Genomic DNA, 19,977 nt, shown 5'->3' with positions numbered 1-19,977 from the left:
CCATGCTAAGAACAGACTTGGAAGTGTAATGTGAGGTGGTTTTGTTTTGTGCTTATGCTTACAAACAGTAAACAATTGGGTGACTGATTACAGTAGCAATTTACCCAGAGTTGTGACAGCCTCTCTGAATTTTTAATAAACACTAGGTATTTTCCTTGAAAGTAACACAGTGGTCCAGTGAAGAATTAATTCACAGAAGACATATTCCCTGTGTTATGCAAAAGATTAGAGGAGATATTAACAGTGGCTCCTTTTTACCTTTTGTTCTAGGAATTACTAACTGTAAACATTAGGATTAAGCTTATTTCAGACCTGTTGGTAAACTGCAAATGGCATAGTGTCATACTTTGTGTTACTGAAATGAATGTGCAACTGAACAGCTGGACTAGTGGTTGAGACTTGTCAAAATACTGAGGAATCCTGAGTTTTGTATTCTAGTTAGTGAGAGTAACCATGATTACGGTGAGATGGACCTTTGACGGATGAACTGAACTGGTTCTAATTGCTTTAGTATATGGAGCTTGGCAAACTCAGATTTTAGAGTGCTAGCATGAGAGATATTAACTAAGATAACCATAATAAAAACAAGTGTACAGAAGTACAATGATGTGTTAAGGCACTGTCAAGTGATTCTTTTAAGCATTTATGACAGGTTTATCCCAGTCTGCACAAAGATAAGGGTGAAAGGTAGGTTGACATATTTTGTGGGATAGGTTAAGGGCATATGAACAGTCTCAGGATTCTGGAGAAAGGAGAAGCTCCAAACTTACATCAGAAAATCATTCTTACTCCTAAATCTAAACACTGCTCTATGGCATAATACAAAGTCTTTTCGCTCCAATACAATCACAGCAAAACAGCTCCTGCTGACCATGTTGATTATATTGCCGATGACTTCAACATTATCTGTGAAGTTTTGGTAATGTCTCTGAGAATCATAGAATTATAGAATGGTTTGGGTTGAAAGGGACCTTAAAGATCATCTCGTTCCAACCCCCCTGCCACGGTCAGGGCCACCTTCCACTAGACCAGGTTGCTCAAAGCCCCATCCAACCTGGCCTTGAACACTTCCAGGGACGGGGCATCTACAGCTTCTCTGGGCAACCTGTGCCAGTGCCTCACCACCCTCATAGTGAACAATTTCTTCCATTTATCTAATCTAAATCTACCCTCTTTCAGTGTAAAGCCATTACCCCTTGTCCTATCACCACATGCCCTTGTAAAAAGTCCCTCTCTAGCTTTCTTGTAGGCCTCTTCAGGTACTGGAAGGCTGCTATAAGGTCTCCCCGGAGCCTTCTCTTCTCCAGGCTGAACAACCCCAACTCTCTCAGCCTGGCCTCATAGGAGAGGTGCTCCAGCCCTCTGATCATCTTCGTGGCCCTCCTCTGGACTCACTCCAGCAGGTCCATGTCCTTATGTTGGGGACCCCAGAGCTGAACTACTCCAGGTGGGGTCTCAGGAGAGCTGAGTAGAGGGTGAGAATGAACTTCCTTGACCTGCTGGTCACGCTCCTTTTGATGCAGCCCAGGATACAGTTGGCTTTCTGAGCTGCAGGCGCACATTGCTGGCTCATGTTTTGCTTCTCATCAACCAACACTCCCATAACACGTAAAGCATGTTTATTAAAAGCATTAGATTTTAAGAAATATAGGCTAACGCTATGGTGCCTTCCTCTCTGATGGCATGGGTAGAATTTCACCTTTTTCCCTGCCTGCTTACTCCATGAATATGTTGTTACTTAACATCTTTCAAACCTCCCCTTTGTAGTTTTTGGCTGAATTTGGTCAGTGGTTTCATTAACTGTTGATTGACCGATGATACGCAGATAGAGTTACAGAGTTACTGAGCAGTTACAGAGGTAACCAAGGAATGGAAACCAGGCTAAGGGGTCATGAATTTGATAGTCACTGTGTATAAGTAAAGGACACTTTTATGGTAGTTTCCTAGCAACTAATTTTAATTTACTTTGGCCAAAGTTCTACTCAAAACAAACAAATGAATGATGGTTTGGAAAATAAATAGCTTTCTCAAAAAGGCACCTAACAGCCCTTAAAGAATATTTTCATATTGGTAAAATTCAGTAAAATCTCTGGTGATGCGAAATAAATATTCTGCTGCTTCAACCCACTGTTTATTTATTAATAAGATTCTGGGCCTCTGCTGTACAGGGAAGTTTCAAATTTTATTATCTTGAAGTAAAATTCAATTGAAAAAAGGGGAAATTTGTTGTGGGAAATAGAAAAATGCAGCTTTATTTTTGACTGTTACTATCTATGTTATGAAGAATTTACCTCTTTTTCTTTTAGTCATCCTTTTGATCTGTTTGCTGGTTCATAGCTACAAGATAATTTTGTGGACATAATTAAAAATTACAGAAGGATGAACCATATGATCCTCCCTACGCAGCTCATGCCTCATGCTTCTGTTCACTGTGCATCACCTCTCCTGGCAGTACATATCCATCCTTTTCCTTAAGTGATGGAAACATCATTTCTGCTGCAAAGGACCCCCTCAAGGCTGAGGAAGATGGTTTATCTATTGGTGACATTTTATAGACTGCTTTCTTTCAAAAACACGAACAGCTGAAGCAGCAACTGAAATAGGGTTGCTGGTCGGTGCAGTATGCTTCTGAACAGATGAGACAGGCAGGCAGGACATTGCTGCCCTCTTAAACAGGATTAACCTGTGGTCTTACTTTCTGATGGCCCACACTCACTTTTTGCTGCCATAACATGGCTTTGCAGGGACTTAGATACAAGGTTTTCATTCTCTTTATTCTGTCTTTCAGATGTGAATTTCAGGCTGGTGATTTAGCTGCCTGTAGGTGCTAATGCTCTAGAGAGAGTTAATGTGCTGTGTGGAAAGAAAATGCTCCTTCCAGCTTCTTTTGCATCTTGGACAGCAGAGGGCAGCTGTTAGTTTTGTGTGACTGAAAGTTTATTGTGTGGAATGGCTGTGTGTGTACACCTGATGAAAGTGTCTGCGTGCTAGAAAGAGTTACAAAGATGTAGTATAGAGCAGTTAATTTATGCTTTTTTTTTGTGCATATAGGAAGTTTTTTCCAGCAGAATATTATTTTGCTTTTTCTGAAAAAACTTCTGTTTTGGCCAAAAATATTAAAACAAAATTAAAATGGTATTAGCAAGGTAAGAAAGGGTGTCAGTCCAGCAACATTACCATCTACCCACACATCACTATGCTGAAACCTTCTAGTATCTTCCTTTTCTCTCATTTGGCTTTCATCGTGGTGGTCTGTGAACATTCACGTTGATATTTGAGTCACTGCACAGGAGACGGATGTATATTTATTCTGATACAAAATTTTGTGCAGTAGACTTATTTTGGCATTAAGTGTTGAGTTTTTAGTTTAGTTGTACTTAAGGATGTTGTAGCCACATGGCAATCCTAATGCTCGTATCTAAACAACAGATTTCTGCCAGTTTAGATATGCTGGTCAGGCATATGTTGGTCAGGTGCTGTGCAGAACCAGACTCTTCATATTTACACAACGTTATGTGCAAAATCATGTTTTTATTAGTATAGTTTCTTGCACTTGGGTAGACTAGTGGCTTTAGTAGGACAAAGCACTGCTGTGGCATTGTTTTGGAAGTCCTAGAGAGATAAAGTGCTACTAGTCATATTAAAATAAAATATTAGTTTAAGAGTAATTGCAGTTAAAGGTGGTCAGTAATAGCTGCTAGAGAAGAGGTCTAACAGGTTGCTTCAGTGGCACATACTAATTTCATAACAGTGTAGATCCTTACTCCTTCCTATCCCAGTCAAAGTGAATCATAACAACCGACAATCAACATTTATACGATGCTAACATGTTGACTGTAATGATAGTGTTCAGTTAGTCTTGCAGACGTGCTGTCGCTTAAACTTGTTGAACTACCTGGAGATAACAGCACTACTGTTGCCAGCAGGTGGTAAGGCTGATTGTGCTCCTTAGTAGGATTTTGCCTTCTGCTTCACTTATTGCCATAACAGGACTTCTCGGGCCGCGTGGTGACTTCAACATCCCTTTTCTCTTTCTCCCTTCTGGAACTGGGAGCTGGGGTCAGTGTCTCTGCCAGTGGCATTTCTCTTCCATTGCTTCCTCCTGGCACCAGTGCTTTGTTGAAACCCAGTTCTCAGTGAGAACCATGCAACTCTGGATTCGGGCTACTGATGCACGCATTTCTCAATAGACCCTCATAGTTGACCATTTTCTCCCATTCTGGGATAGCTCCTTTGAGCTGGATACCCATCAGATAGCTGTGCTTGGCTAGCAGGCTTCAGTTTCTGCTTGTCTGTTCAAGCTTTGGCCAAGGTTTTGGCTCCAGCCTCTCTGCTGTACATCCTTTCTACATGTCTTTGTTGTTACCAAAATCTGGTCCTAGCTCATGTGCCCAAAGTCCTTTGGAGAACTGCTGACCCTCAGAATACCAGTAGCTTCCATCCTTTCTCAACCTTAATTGTACTAAAGCTTCTCAGGGGCTTGTCCTGCTTGAGCAAGCAAATCAGATTTTCTGAGGGTACCTAGAGAAAGTCACTATATGCTTTTGTTATAGCAAAGACATACACAAGTTGCTGTGGATGACAGTAGAGCAGTACACACATCTTCGTCTCCATTCCTCTGCCACTCCAAACATTTTTTAATCTTGGAGTCTTCTTTAGAGTGAAGGATGCTTGCCTCCCTTCTGGTCTGCTTCAATGCATGGAGCTTAAGACAGAGTTTTTCAGTCTTCTCACCTGCAGCTGTTTTACTTCTTGCCTTTCCTCACATTAGTAGCAGTGGAATTTGTAAACTTCAATCCAGTTAAGTGATCATTTAAACCGCTATTTAAATCCTGCCACCCATCCCTGCTTCATTACCGGGTCTTTCGCAGATTGGCCACCTTGTTTGCCGTACCTGCTATTGTATCTAGATAGTCTGACTCAAATGTAAAGAAGGCAAGAAAAGAATACATCCTTAATACATGCATGCATGTGTGCATGCCTGTGCACACGCCCGTATACCTGTGTCTGTGGATGCCTCTTCCTCATGACTGTATCCAGAAAGAAGTTAACCATCACTTCAGGTCAGACAACAAGCAGCATTAGCGTAAACAGGTACAGTGACTCACACCAGCAATTCATACAAACAATGCAGAAGTACCCCACATTCTGAATTCACCGGGGAGCGCTGCTGCGAATAGCCCTCCACTGGCACTGTTATCCACTGCTGCAGAATTGCCAGGACTCTTTCAGTACAAGCCCTGATCGGTAATGGCTTTGCTCTAAATACAGCACAGCGTGTAACTCTTTGTTTGCCAAGAAAACCTGTACGGTCTGGTGGCACGGGTTAGTAGGCTGTGTTTCAGGGTGAAGTTGATGCATGTGGGTATGAGGCATTTGTCCTGGCGTATGCAATTAATACATTTCCTTTCCCTCTTCGCAGTCCATGACTGCTTATTCCTAACATTGCTCTGCCTCCAGTTCAATTTGTTTGGTGAATCAGAATCTAGAACTGATATGGTTGAAAAAACCAACCATTTTTTTCTGTGTTATTCTTCAGCCAGATGCCACAGCATGCATTTTATGCAACACAGCAGAGGTGATGCAGTCAGTGACAGGAAGGCGAGAGCAGGCTGTACAGCTCCGCTACTGCCACCAAATCTCTACACATGCTGCCAGAATTTTGGTCTGATGCGCAACATAAGACAAAAATGGCCATTTATACTCTCTGTTGTGTTTTGGTTCTTATAATTTTGATTATACCCTTTTAATTAGGGGAGGGGGAATATACGGATTTGGGAAAGTTTGATATTTTTAATGGACTACTGTCTGCTCAGACAAGGTACAGTTAGCCCTGCCTGATGCCAAAAACTACAAAAAAGAGCATTGTGTGTGCATTTCTCCACATCATCCTTTCCATTGCTGCTCTTCTTGTCAGTATTTAGCTATCCTAATAAAGAGTAGGTACTGGATTATAAATCTTCTTGTGGTGGTAAAACACATATTTGTATGTATACTGTATATGTAATAAATTGTTTTTTCATGTATTTAAAAAGCAGAATATCAATAAAACAATTTACATTTTCATAAAAATAAACATACTTTTTGAATGACAACCAATGAAATATCATTTATTTTAATAACCTATACCTCATAGGTATTTTTCTAAATTTTAAACACTTTACCTAAGAACTCTTGTACAAAAATTCAGAGACAATTAAAATTCCCAGACTTGCATTTGGATTGGGAAACCGGCAGTAAAATTACACTCCTGTTGAAATCAATAGGAAACTCGTGAAGTCAGAACTTCATATACAGTTTTTTAAAGCAACTTTGCAAACCATTCCTAGAAAAATAGGGTATAAACAGAATAAAAAGAAAGTATACAGAAAACCCCACCAAAACCCACCAGAACAGAAATAGACACCTTATTACAAAGTAGAAAAGAGAGCAACTGACTTATTAAATGCATCTCATGAATGAGAACCAAAAAGACATGGGGTTAACAAATAAGTAGTTGACTGGCTCCCCATCAAAGGAAGACAGCAGAAAGAGTTCTTGCATAATTTGGCAGTGAATTAGGTTGCTACTTACTTTCTCCTCCGAACCTCCAATTGTTGTGATTGTTTAAAATAAAAACACTTGGAGACACTTGGACGTTAATGCATACATGCCCAGAAGAACTGCCATTTCCATCAGTATGAGTGCCTCATAGGGCCAGACAGAAGGTTATGGGCCTCTTATTACATTATTCACAATACAGTACAGTTTGTCAACCATGTGATAGTTTGTGGACACAGAAGAAAACGTGGCTGGAGGGGTATTTCTTTGGGAAGCAGAGTCCCTGTCCAGTGTGAGGCTCCAGCTGGAGTGTGGCTCCTGGGGCAGAAGGCTGGCGAAGGGACAGGGAGAAAGAGGAAGAGCGCCTACAAAGGGCTTGCGGCAGGCGCAGGCAGCCACACCGACCTGACTGAGCTTTAGATTGTACTTGGAAAATACGGCCTTGTTACACTGCTGCTACTTCTCTTTCTCACCTCAGGGGCTGGCTTAGAGGAAGGAAGAATTTACTGTAAAAATTTGGGTTTTTGTAAGAGCAGGTCCCATGTTACAAAGTTGATTTAGTGCTCGTTTGCAGATTTTAATGCACTCCCCTGTCTCATCCTGCCTGGCAAAAGCTTAGTGTCATGTTCACATTCAGGTATTAGCTCAGATCCATCTTTACCCTGAACTTTTATAGTACGTTGACTTTTAACAATAGGCCCCCAGGAACCACTAATGGAGCAGAAGGAGTTACAAGTTTCATTTTCTTCCAAATATTTCACGTCGTATTTCACAGGGTGAAAGTGTCTTAAGACAAAATTGTTTCAGTATTTTCAACTAACAGAAAAAACATCCTCCTTGTTTAGGGTCAGCTTCTGGCTCAAAACCTAAGCATCTGCACAGAAATTTGTGGGTCTGTTTCAGACTTTAATTTTACATTCCACTGATGTAAATCATTAATGATTAGTGATCACTGATTTTGAACGGTAATAGTTCCAACGATGTGGTTTTCCAGAGAAATAACTTGAGAAGCTGCAGATAATGCTCCCATTTACTGGCGCAGCCCACCCTTAGCAATAAGGTTGCCACGGAAACAGCAAAACTCTGATCGGGTGAGAGAGAAGGGGTGAGAAAGAAAGGGAGATGGGGGCAATTTACAGCAGTTTTTTGTTGAAATAAATCAACTAGAATTTGTTAAAATAGGGTTTTGGGGGGGGGAGTTGCTAGGGCAGAACCATAGCCTTTGCCTACAGGCCTTTGGGGGTTTTTTGTTGGTGTTTGGGGTTATTTTTGCATAGGACAGTAAGCTGAGGTCTGACTTAAACACCCAGTATGGAAAAAAATATAAGTTTTGAGCCCAGTCTATGTTTTTTTCCTGCAAATTGTTTTGAAGTAAAGGTACATAGTCATGGCTCTTTTTAATGACACTGACAGAAACTTCAGTGCCTTTGAATCACAGGTATGTGATGAGTCTCCCTTGAAATCACAGGAGCAGGTAACTGACCTCTGGGCACAGGTATATCAGAGACACAGAGAAAGACAGAATATGATGTATTAAGTATGTACAAACAGAATAGATAAATTTATTTAGAAATATTTTTTTAATTAAAGGCTACATACCTTCTTAAAAAGGTTAGATCATAATGCTTTTTAGCTTGTCTTTATATTATCTTGCTTGTCCATAACTACATAATTGGAGGTTGTCTCACATAAATAAAGCTGGATTAGGCTGATTAATACATGGATAAGAGATTTCTGGTATATATCTAGCGGGTGCAAAGAAAGCTGGTATTTTCCCTTCTCAATTAACTAATCAAGAGAAGAAATGTCCCAACAGGATATTAGAAACTTCTGTACTATTGAAAGTCTACTTTCAGTAAGTGTACTATCACTATTTATGTGAGGAATTGACCATTTGTGATATTAAAGATTCTGCAAGACAATTTACTAAAGCAGAGCATTAAACCTTGTGTCCATCAGTTTACAATGTGAAGAATAGCATTGTCTTTGCTGATGGCTTAATTCTGCATCATAGTAACATATGATTGTTTAGGGTTTATTGTAAAGAGGAATGTCAACTATGATGGCTCTGTGGCTACTTTTTGTGTGCTGCAATTAAAACTCATAGCAACATCTATATTTAAGTTTGTCTGACATATTCACTGTTTCTTATAACTTAGCTAACCCAAATTCAGTTTGGATTTTTTTTTTTTTCCAAAGTCATTGTCTTTCTAATGCTCATTTTTTTAAAATTCAGTTTAGTCCACAAACAATTTTACTGCCACTGGGCACAAGCTGTTGAAATGCAAATAGCCTTTCAGCAGAATTTTAACAGTTGCTAGCACTTCTTTCTATAGAGTACCTATTTAACCACAGGCTGTTACTAGAACTAAATATTTTTGCTGATTCTGATTATATGATTAATATTTCTCTAAATATGTGTCACTGAAAGTCACCTTTTTTGCATTTGGGAGAGTTTCTTACTACAGGTCGTGGAACGTAGCAGTTGCAGTGCCTGCACTTCCTCTTTATGGTGATCACACCATCTTACCTGGTTTAGCTTGTGTATTGACAATGCCACCTACCTTTGCATCTGCAGCAATTTAAATCCTTTTAAACCTCATCCTAACAATGGAAACCAAAATGTAGTTTCTCCCCTTTCCTCTGTCTAATCTTGCCCCTCATATCTTTTTTTTTCCCTTACCCTTTGCTGCTAATAAAACTGGCTTGCTTCTGAGGTAGTTAAGATACAGAATGAAAAAAGGTGACAGCTAAGGATGAGCCCCTGAGAGCCACTTGGATGGAGAAAAGGAGGAACAGTCACATGAGACATGAACTGCGTCAGGCTGAGAGGAGGATCCGTGAGAAAACAGAACTGAAAAAACAATGGAGAAAAAAAATCCGAAAAACAGGGAATGGTCAGAGATGCCAAAATTACCAGTAGTTCATAAGAAATGCTGTACTTCGTCAGAGGCAGTGTACACCCCCTCGCTGTGTATGTGTTGCTATGATTATGTATTATTTTGCATTTATCAACATTGAATGTCCACCTGCCATTTTATTACTGAGTCAACAATGAACTCATTGTTCCACAGCCATTTGTTACTCATGGTGGCATTGTCTGGCTCATATCCCTGCAAAAAGAAAAGAATATGGCTCATTTTCAACTTGGATCCACTTTACTAGCTGACCTAGCATAGGTGCAGATAAAGAGATTAGAGAGAAATGGAGGTTTGAATGTCTTGCTGTTAGTTATGCTACGATAATCGTAGTAACAAGCTCATTTAAAGCTAGTGTGGTATAGTCAGTGTGCAAGGTACAGGCATGTTGTTGGAAATGCCAAAGACATTATGAAGCTCTGGCAATAGCTAGAATTAACTAGATCCTAATTTTAATTCCAGTTTATGCCTATTACAAGGTCTCCTAATTTCATTCATTATTTCCTGGAGTTGGATTTGAACCAGCTGCCTGTAGGGCAAAATTACCTACCTTTTCTAGTCCCAAGAACTATAAAAAGAAAGGTTTTAAAATGTTCGGTTCTCCCAATTTAGGGCCAGATTTGTAAAGGAGACCGGTTCCCAATCAGACACTGAAATGAGCACCAGATTTCAGGCACTGGGTAACTCAGTGGCTACTACTCCTCTGCAACATCTAGTGTCAGATTTCCAGGAGAGCTCGACATCCATTGGATGTCTTGGTAGCGTTTCTGTGTCCTGTGAATCACTGTCAGAAATTAGTCCTTTTGCTGGTGCTCTGGGAAGCTTTTATCCTCCAGCTTTTCCCCTGCCTCTCTTTCAGTGGACTGATGATCATACTGTTTTTAAATATCTGCTCTGCTAATAGGGTAAATAAGTATATCCGTTTTTTTTTTCAAGCAGGGTTTTGTTTTTTGGGTTTTTTTTGCATCAGGGGTCTCTGAAGGCAGACCTGTAAAATCTGTGAATCTGCTGGTGCACACAGAGAGCAATCGAACATCAGACAAAATGTGCACATTCATGTTCCCATCCTGGATGTAAATGAACCGGCTGAATGAACGTGTCGGGGAGAAACCCAGACCTGACTCCCCGGTTTTCCTCACCTGCCACCCCTGTGGACACCCCATGCGTTTCTCCGGCAACTCCCTCTCTTCCACAGGGGCTTTGTGACCCGCCCTCGTCCGCTCAGCCGCTGGCTTCATTTTCTGGTGTCGCGGCAAAAAAGGTGCCGCCTGTGCTGGAAATGGGATCTTCCACTATTTAGCAAGGCTTTGCTGAATGAGTCATCAAAGCCGGCTGGTATTGGCTGGGCTGGTGAGCACCCAAGGGATTGCCTGGCAGAGGCTGCGAGGCCTCGCTTCATTCACAGAAATGTGGGGATGCTAGCCAGCCCTTTCATTCACACGCACAGAATCTCATTCACATTTTGCAGTTTCGCTAGCCGCTTCTAATGAAGAGAGCCATTTGGGAGCAATAGGGTTTTCTGGGCAGTAGAGACATGTAAAAATAGGCTATGGTGTGTATATTTGCTGTTGCTATGCTAGGAGGATGAAGAGAGGAATGAATGCTGTGTGGATGCTGTAGCAGGTTCGCAGTGTGGTGATGAAAGGCTATTCCGCAGATCACTAGAAACCTGCTTTTACACTGACTAGGACATTGCCATTACTCATCACTGCTGGGATAAAAGGTGCTGACTTAATTTAATGTGTCATGAATATACTAATGAAATACCTGTATTTGAGCTGGCTGTTTCACTGTATTTGCACTTTGTATACTGCAGCCTTTAGTCATGGGAGAGGGAAGGAATTCCACAGGATTTTTCCTTTAAATTGTGCTGCAGTTAGTCATTTGTTTTAAAAAAACCTTTGCACTATGCAGCTTCTCTGGTCTGAATTTGTTTATAATGCAGTGTATTGTCCTACATCCAAAAGATGTTTTGCAAAGATCAATTTATAGAAAAGAGCCATATGGCTTGTGATGGGCATTGTGTATCACAATGCTGTATACATTTCGTATTTTTCAAAAAAATGTAGGAGAAATGAAATATCTGCTTTCTGCATGTTTTGCTGCTTCTCAGATCAAGTGTTTGTGGCTGACATTTATGCTTAATAAGACCTGGTGCATTTTTTTATTTTTAACTGCAGGATGTCAGTTTGCTGCTACCTGGACTTTAGAATATTCTTTTAGGTTTTTTCAGTTTTTCAGAATTAAACCAAATATTCCAGTGAACTGAAGATCCTCTTCATGTTTTTCTTCGGAGTGAATATCAGTGGTGAAAGAAAAAACATCTGTTAAGCCTGTTGTTGGATATCAGAAAAATACTTTTCTTCACACATAGGTACTTTATCTAATTCCTGCATTAAAATAGAAGGTTGTTGTGGAGTAACAGCGGAGAAGGATTTCTTTCTCTATTAAAAATTGGATGTAACAGTTTCCATGAGAGATAGCATTGACACAAAGGCACTTGTAAAGTCTGTTAGGTTGCTTTTGTGGAAGAAAATATGTATATTCTTTAGTTCTGTTGTCTGTTGCAAAATACTTGTGTGCTTAAAGGTATTCTGAAAACCTTTAAGGTGTCTGTGTTTTGCGGGGGGGGGCTATATATGTGTAAATATTATCCAGATATTTGCTACCTAATTGTGGCTTCTTTATAGATTCACAAATATGTGAGGTGGAAGAACATTTAAACAGAAGAATAAAGTGTGGTGTTCCATAAAGGCTGCTAATTCAGTTTTAAAGGTAATTGCCTTTGGTACCAAAAGGGTGGTGGTGGGGGGGAGGAATTAAAGGTTGGAAGGAAATATCTGTTTGAGAAGATAGGAAAAGGAAATTTGAGAATTGATTGGTGCTAGTGTGCTGTAAGTGGGTGGATGGTTTTTTTTCTTTTTTTTTTTTTTTTTTTTTGCTACAGGAAGTGATTTGCAGTGTTCACTGAGCCTTTTGTTGAAAAGGGTCCTTCTCATTTGTGTGAGTCATGCTTTTGCTGTGAGCGAGTTGGCAGCTCTAAGCAGGACTGGGATCTCTGTCATAGAAAACTGTTACTTCACCCAACCTTAACAGGGAACCATAAGAAATTTCTTTAAAATATATATTTTTTTGCTCTTCCTTATACTCTTTTCTTTTTTACCCCAAAATCTTGTTATCCGTCCGTGTTGTTATGAATCGCCTGCTATGTTAGCACAGGCATCTCCTGCGTTGGCATCAGATTTGCCAGAACATATGCAGGAAACCAGATAGAAGGGCATGCTTCAACGTACCAAGTATAACCGCTTCAGGAATGATTCGGTGACATCAGTTGATGATCTTATTCACAATTTGTCCATGAACAGCAAGGTCTCAGCAGTTGCTACGACTTCAACAGCACCTTCATACCTGGTCTCGCCAGAGGTTCTCCGCAAGGACCAAGAAGATGGACCCACCACCCTGTGTACCCTCATCCATAAAGTGTCCCACTTGAAACTCTCACACACGGGCAGCCTTTTGGGTATCAAAAACCTCTCCTCTGCAGTAAAGGAGCTTGCTGTCTCCAAGTTGCAGGGAAGCTCGAGTGCTTCTAGCACAGCAGCAGGGGCTTCAGACAACACATGTAACCTTGTCTCTGCCACTTCGTGTTCTCAGCAGGACGTGAGCAAGATGAGTATGGGGAAAAAAACACGGTCAGAGGAAATGCACCCGGGAGGTGAAGACTGGAATCAAAGTAGCAGCTTTGTCAATAAACCCTCTCGAGGATGGCTGCACTCGAGTGAGAAGATCCTGGGACCTGGTGTGACATACATTGTGAAGGTTGGTCTGATTTCTTCCTTTCTCTGTTTTTATCAATGAAAAATTCTCTGCTGGTTTTGATGACAGGCTAGACAGGCTGAAAGGATCTCTATTTGTATATTCCTTTTTTTGTGCATAATGCATGGTATGTAAATGCAGGAAGGCAGGGTTGGGAAGCTGTGTTAATTTGTTAAATTAGAGCAAACCTGCAAATAGGTTATTTGTCAGATAATGTTCTACAGCTGTGTAAAAATACTGTTCCTAAGCTAAAAGCTGGGTTTCTTACTTTTTGTTTTTTTTTTTTTTTTCCTTCATCTGAATTTAGGTTTTCAGTGTTACCTAGCATACTGTATATATCTTGGATACATAGGCTTTCAATATGTCTGGTGCAATATACAGGAGGAAAGAAAGACTCCTTGATGTGTGAAGAACTGTTAATCTTGCATGATATTTCAGTTTGAAAATACCTCTAAGGACATGTGTGTTTTTAAAGTGAAATTGTATTTGAAATCTTAGAGCAGCAAGGCACAGAGCGCAATTCTTATCATGTTCCACAAATAGAAATACTGTTGTGGGTAGAGCAGGAAAATGCAGCTTGTTTTACATAATGAGAATTCAGCCACCTTAAACGTTATTGCTCTTTTCAGTTCATTGATACAGCATGTCAAGAGCAGAGAATCCCAAGTTTACAGGGTAATATTTCCATATGCTTTAAAAGTATTTTGAAATGACCTGTTAAATTAGAGCCTTTGAGAGAAGGGTATGTGCAATGTTTTTGTAGTCAGGTAAGATTCTGGTTACACCTTCCAGCACAGTGTGCAGGAAGTGTAAAAATAACATTATTGTCCAGAATTCGTTCTTCAGTCACCATGTTTTATTTGCCGAGTGGCTTTTGTATCTTAAGTGTTAAACTGTTTTGTAGCAGACTATTAATAAGATTACAGGTCTGTTTTTAATCTCATCTTATTTTGGGTATAAAAGTCACAGTGTGACTTTATATCAGGATGCTTTACAACTGAATGACAGCCTTGTTGCTTAACTCTCACCGGTTTTTCTCAAGTCTCATTATCAAAAGCAGAGTGCATATTTAACAGTTGGAGCACTAGGAAGCAGTTTTCGTTTCTTTCTGTTAGTGGTGGTGGTAGATTTTGCAAGTGATGGTAGATGGAGTAAGTTGGCCAATTCAGAAACCTATTGAAATTGTACTGTCTTTTTTACTACTCTGAGATTTACTGGATCTACAAAAGAGTCAGTGCTACCTTTCAGAACACAAACTGCTGCTCTGTTACTGTTCGAGAAGTGTCTCGATAAAAATAACCCACTGATGCTAGATACAGTGGTGTTGAGACCCCATCGTTTTTTTGCATGGAAATATTCTGGTTAATGGGAGGTCATTTACCATGTTCCTGTGAGCTCGGGGAACTCAGCTATTTCATTTCTTATTTTGCTTAGGTTATTGTAAGTAGGCAGATAATGACTGTGAGAATTCACTGCTGCTGTTTGTTTTACCTGAAGTGATCATTATGAAGCAGAACAAACACAGTATTCATTCTCTTAATTTTTTCAGTGGTTGACCTTCTGTATGCTAGAAGCAGCTGATATCCTTGAATTGAAAAGAGAATTAAAATTATATACAAGTGGACTTATATTTAAAGTTTATAATTAACCCATATCTAACACTGACAGTAGAACAAATATTTTTAATTAGTGCAGCTGGTATCAAATACATGAAAGTGTATTTATACACATTATGTATATTAGAATTTTCAAAATAAACCATTAGCACCATACAACTTACATTGTAGGTGGTTGTTAATGTCATTAAAATGTATGGAATCTAGGTTATTGTTTCTATTAAAAAAATAGGGTGATATCTTTAACTTTGTGCTCTCTGGCATACAGAGTCACAGAACAGTGCTCTAAATGTAAAAACAAAGGTTAAAAGTAAATATAAAAATCAGTGGTTAATGAATGAATGAACTGGTTGGTTCATAATTTGCCTGTTCATTAAGTATCTCAGAATTTTCCTCAGCAACTGCAGATAAGAATAGAAGTGCAGTTCCCACATCATTAAACATTGTTAGTTCCCAGGGCTTTTATGCATTCAGACCATCAAATCAATACATAGATAATGTACACTGAAGGGAAACATTCCTTGGATACCTCATGGCTATATTGACTATCTGGGGGACTCATACCATGTTTAATTAGTACCATATGCCTTGCAGAAAATTCCATATGCCATTAGTTAAATGAGACAAAATTAGATTTGTTGTTAACCAGTAAAGCTTTCATCATTTTGTGTGTAAATGTGCACTGGGTTACCATTTTCTCATTAATCCACATTCAAAACATGAAAATGACCTATGGGACAGGGTAAATCGTAACTATTGGGCAGTTTGATAACTCACATTGGAATCTTCTGAAGTAAGAGACACAAAGTTCCTATGTGCAATGTATGACAAATCTGTAACTTTACTGCTGTCTCCACATTTTCACATATTAACAATTTTTTAAATGGGCAGCATAACTCTAACGCTTAAAAATGGGTATAGGATTATGGTAAACAGGAGCTGTGTTCTGATCTTCATGGTCTGCTGCGATGGAATTACCTTCAGCCATAAAAATGCTGACACTTTCTATATTTTTTTTCTCCCTGTGGATTTCATGTTGCATTTTTATATATTATTTTAATGGGAAAATTTTCACAAAAAAAAAAAAAAAATTGTAACAAATTAGACAATGACCATAGCCATATTAGGGGCCATAAAGTGGTGAGGTACTGATATTTTACTTAACATTACTACTGAACAGTTTATGGATTAATGAAAAAAAAATGAAATAGTTTGCTGTGATGGAAGTCATTGAAGCACTCAGTGTTTTCACCATAGAGGGACTGATTACTATAGGGAGTGATTATAAATGTTCATGTTGTCAGAAAAACAAATACATATAATAAAAAAGTGTAAAACTGTATAATGTAACAGTAGTTAAATGTTTCAATGAAATCTGTTTGTTTCCAATAATAAATGTCTACTGATGAGTTTAATTGGGTAATGGCATAGACGTTTGGGGTTTTGTTACATTTAATTAAGAGCATAATCAACAGTCAAGAGGCAAATGGATATCTGTCTTTAGGTAACTCGCAGTTGGGTTTTGTAACAAGTGATGAGCTTAAAATGCTGTTTCTTAGCAGTTTGAAACTAAATAAACCAACAATACTATAGCATAATTTTATAACCCTATATACAGTATATCCACAAGAGCTTATGAACTGTAAAACCAAGACAGTGGTATAGAACAGACCTGGGTAAATCTAGTGTTAAAAAACAGATACAAAGATAGTATCTGAGACATAGGAAGGAAAAAGGACTTCATCTAAAAGAAGCACTGCAAGCCAGGCAAATAATATTTCAGTGAAAAGCACATTAAATTATTAATATTATAGCAAAGTATCTAAATAGTTTAATCCTAACTACAATTATTTCTTTAGCATTTTAACACTTTCATGTCTTGGGAGGGGATAACAGCGATTTACATCTGATGAGTGAAATACACATCTTTTGTGAAACTGTTCAAACACATCACCAAGTAAAGGCTTCAGTTTTGCAAACATTTCCGCATGACACTGTTTATGGGAATATTCTCATTGAAATAATTGAGGCTACTCCTATATGCTGCAAGTTAAGTATGTGCTTAAGGATGAAGTGAATTGCTGTGTTGCATGCTCTTATTGCATCCTTTTATTCTGTACTATAGTATTCCCTTCACCATACACACAGGGCAGCTGTGATTTTAGCAGATCTCTGCAAGTATACAGAGAATTTACACAATTACTTTTCTCTGTAGTGGCTAACCCAGACTGCGAAGCTCAGCCTTAAGTGGAGCTAACATGGTGGAAACTGCAACATATGCGGCCTTCCCCTGGAAGACTTCAGGGCTCTTTGGAAGAATGTTTCTCATTTTTTCTTTCTGCTCTGACAAAAATTGATTTGCTTCTGGTTTGAAGTGAGAGCAAGATACCAATGCTTGGTGGCTTTGTGGTGGTACTCTTTGCTCACCTGTTTGAAAGGTATCCAGCATAGCTTGTAAGAAAAAATGAAGAGGGTTTCTTGCTTCCTTTTTACTCCTTTAAATAGACATAAAGTCAAATTTACAATCTACTTGTTAAAAAAAAAGAAAATTAACATTACAGCAAGACTTCTTAGTTTCTCTTTTTGGTTGATGCTAAATTTATCTTCCTTCATTATAGAAAAATTTGTGCAAAGTTTTTTTGTTTGGTCTTTTTTTTAATCAGATTTAAATTCTGCTTCTATGAGTCAAGTTGCGGTGGTGTTAATGGTTAATTGCTGATAGTTTGACATGGCCCAAGTGAAAACATACTCAGTAGGATTTCTTGCGTGTGATTCTAATAATAAGGAACACAGTCCTAAAGCATCCTGTTTGTAATGAGGTTTACATGTTTAAGAAGTGGGTTGTGTGTTTCAGCCATATGGTAATAATAGGACTGAATACTGATCCTTCAGTTCAGAGTCTGTTATCCTCAACCCATGCACCCAAACAGTGTTAGCCAGAGCTCAAAGGCTTACAAAACTGGCTTATCACCGTCGATTTTAAAGCTGCATGAATGCAGGTTAGGGGAGAGAGAAGTAAGTGACAAAGACAGCATTGGTTTTAGCAATTAATCCCTCCTAGTATGCCATATTCCTTTGCAGTCAGTTAGTATCCTTCGCATTTTCTTTCACTGTTTTTTGGGCTGTGAAACAACAATACTGATGCCTGTTGCTCTGTTGGAAACCTCTTTTTTGAGCTCCATGGATCTGAAACATTGTGGGACTGTTGTACAGCCCACTGATCTGAAAAGAGCATTTCTTACAGAAATTAAATCAGATCCTACAAGCAAAAATCATACAGTAGAGTCTTTAATTATAATATTATTCTAATTACATGAATCAAGTACTATTACTGTACATTTGCACACCTTTCATAGAAAGCAAAGTACGTAATGATTTTGGTGCTGAAGGATTCAACTCTCAACATGAATGTCTGGTCTGCCGTACATTTGGAGTGTTTGCAAAATGCCTTGGAAGCTTTGGCATAATTTCCACACCTAGGGTTATTTCATGAGTGACACAATTTGGGCACTGTTAATATAGATTTTAATAGTTCAAGTCAGAACTGTATTTTTTAAAGGAAAAATTATACAGTCCTGCTAGTTATTTACAGTTTTAAAATCCACAAATGAATTTAGCTGGTCAGTTTAGGAAGTAAAAATGCATTCAGTCAGAATTTGTTCTCTGTTTTTCCTTGGAAATTAGATTGTTGGTTTGTTTGCTTGTCTTCAAATAATGGTTACAGTAAGAATACCATGTGCCCAATGTAAGTATCTGCCGCTACAAACGTAAAGAAAACACACAGATGAACCGAGATCTTCAGGGAAAACCTATACCTTTCTTCGCTGCTGGAGACAAGGCGCTCCTCTGTCCCAGTGGCAGGGCATTCCTGTGTCCCCTACCCACATAATCCATTGAGGAACCTTGTCTCCATTAACACACCAGCTTTACTTTGCTGCAGCCTGGCTTCATTTTATAGTAGAAAGTTGAAGCGAATGCACAAAGTATCAATATTAAATTTTCTTGTTGTTTGCAATGGGAAAAAAAGCAGATCTGCCCTGGGATGGTGCCAGGGACAGCCAGCCTTCCCAGCTACTGACACTCTTTCAGGGTGATTTACTCCCCTAAGCATTGAAACAAATTCCATAGTTGTAGAGAGAGAGAGGGGTTCAGTATTGCTTCTCTGCAGTTCTACATAGTCATGCAATATTCATATTTCATTTGATTCTATATATTTGTGATAAAACGCGATGCAGCTCTAGCTTTGGCTGCTCCAGGCAGGTCTGAGGCAGAGCTTGTCCATTTGAGTTGTGCTGGGAATAATGATGGGACTCAGTGCAACCACCTTTCTAGTCATCACTTGTTTTTGGAGGGGGATTGGGCGCAATTTAGTAACAGTACTCTAGAATGTTTGTTTAATAAGTGATAGATATTCCCCTAGATTTTTCAAATAAGGGTTTCAAATAGGGCCAGGAAAGATTTCAGTCTTAAAAGGTTGACTCAGACAATCCAAGTCACAGCTAAAACTTTAAACACTAAAAAAGGCCCTTTGAAATTACACAGGAATGGCAAGCAAAAAATAAAAGATAAAAACAAAGAGGATATAGGGAGACACAAAGAAATTAATGTCAGATAAACAGAAAAAGCTGTCTAGGCCTTTTTTCCACAGCACCGTCACATTATATTTGTGATAACAGGGATTTTTGTCTTTTTTTGTTATCTCAGAACAAATCCTGAAATTAGAGACATAAGTAGACCAAATATCTTAAATAATAAGGACAAGACTGAAAGAGAGGTATTTTCTCTTAAGATATTATCTTAACTTGCTCAGCATCATTTCCATCCTTCTGGATATGTTGTGGTACTAACATGCCTTTATTCCCATTTTTTGGCTCTTATTAGCATAGGAATTATATAAGGGAGTGCATGTCTCATTGGATGCCAGCATCCTGACTGACATTTGACACTGCCTACCTCTGATGAAGTAATTATCAGAGACAGAATTGTCTCTTTTCTTATAGACAAGCTGCTTTAATTAACCACAGGACACTTTAAAAATACCCTTAATTTCCTGAGAAATTAGAATGTTTCTGAAACACCGCCTTTGC

The 19,977-nt window shown here is 39.0% G+C and overlaps 1 protein-coding gene across 1 annotated transcript in view; it reads left to right on the top strand.

The window, feature by feature from the left end:
* Nucleotides 1-12,737: 12,737 nt before the first annotated feature.
* The window catches only part of SHC3 (SHC adaptor protein 3), a gene marked incomplete at both ends in the record, with an annotated part of 58,781 nt that continues 51,541 nt past the window's right edge, over nucleotides 12,738-19,977 (top strand). Inside the window, one exon of the mRNA XM_082336085.1 lies at nucleotides 12,738-13,277. Coding sequence (XP_082192211.1) covers nucleotides 12,738-13,277 — 540 coding nt within the window. The remainder of the gene's footprint in view (nucleotides 13,278-19,977) is intronic.

This window comes from Platalea leucorodia (assembly GCF_965183815.1).
Source record: "Platalea leucorodia genome assembly, chromosome: Z".
NCBI lineage: Eukaryota > Metazoa > Chordata > Aves > Pelecaniformes > Threskiornithidae > Platalea > Platalea leucorodia.
This window is presented reverse-complemented; position numbering and strand designations above follow the sequence as displayed.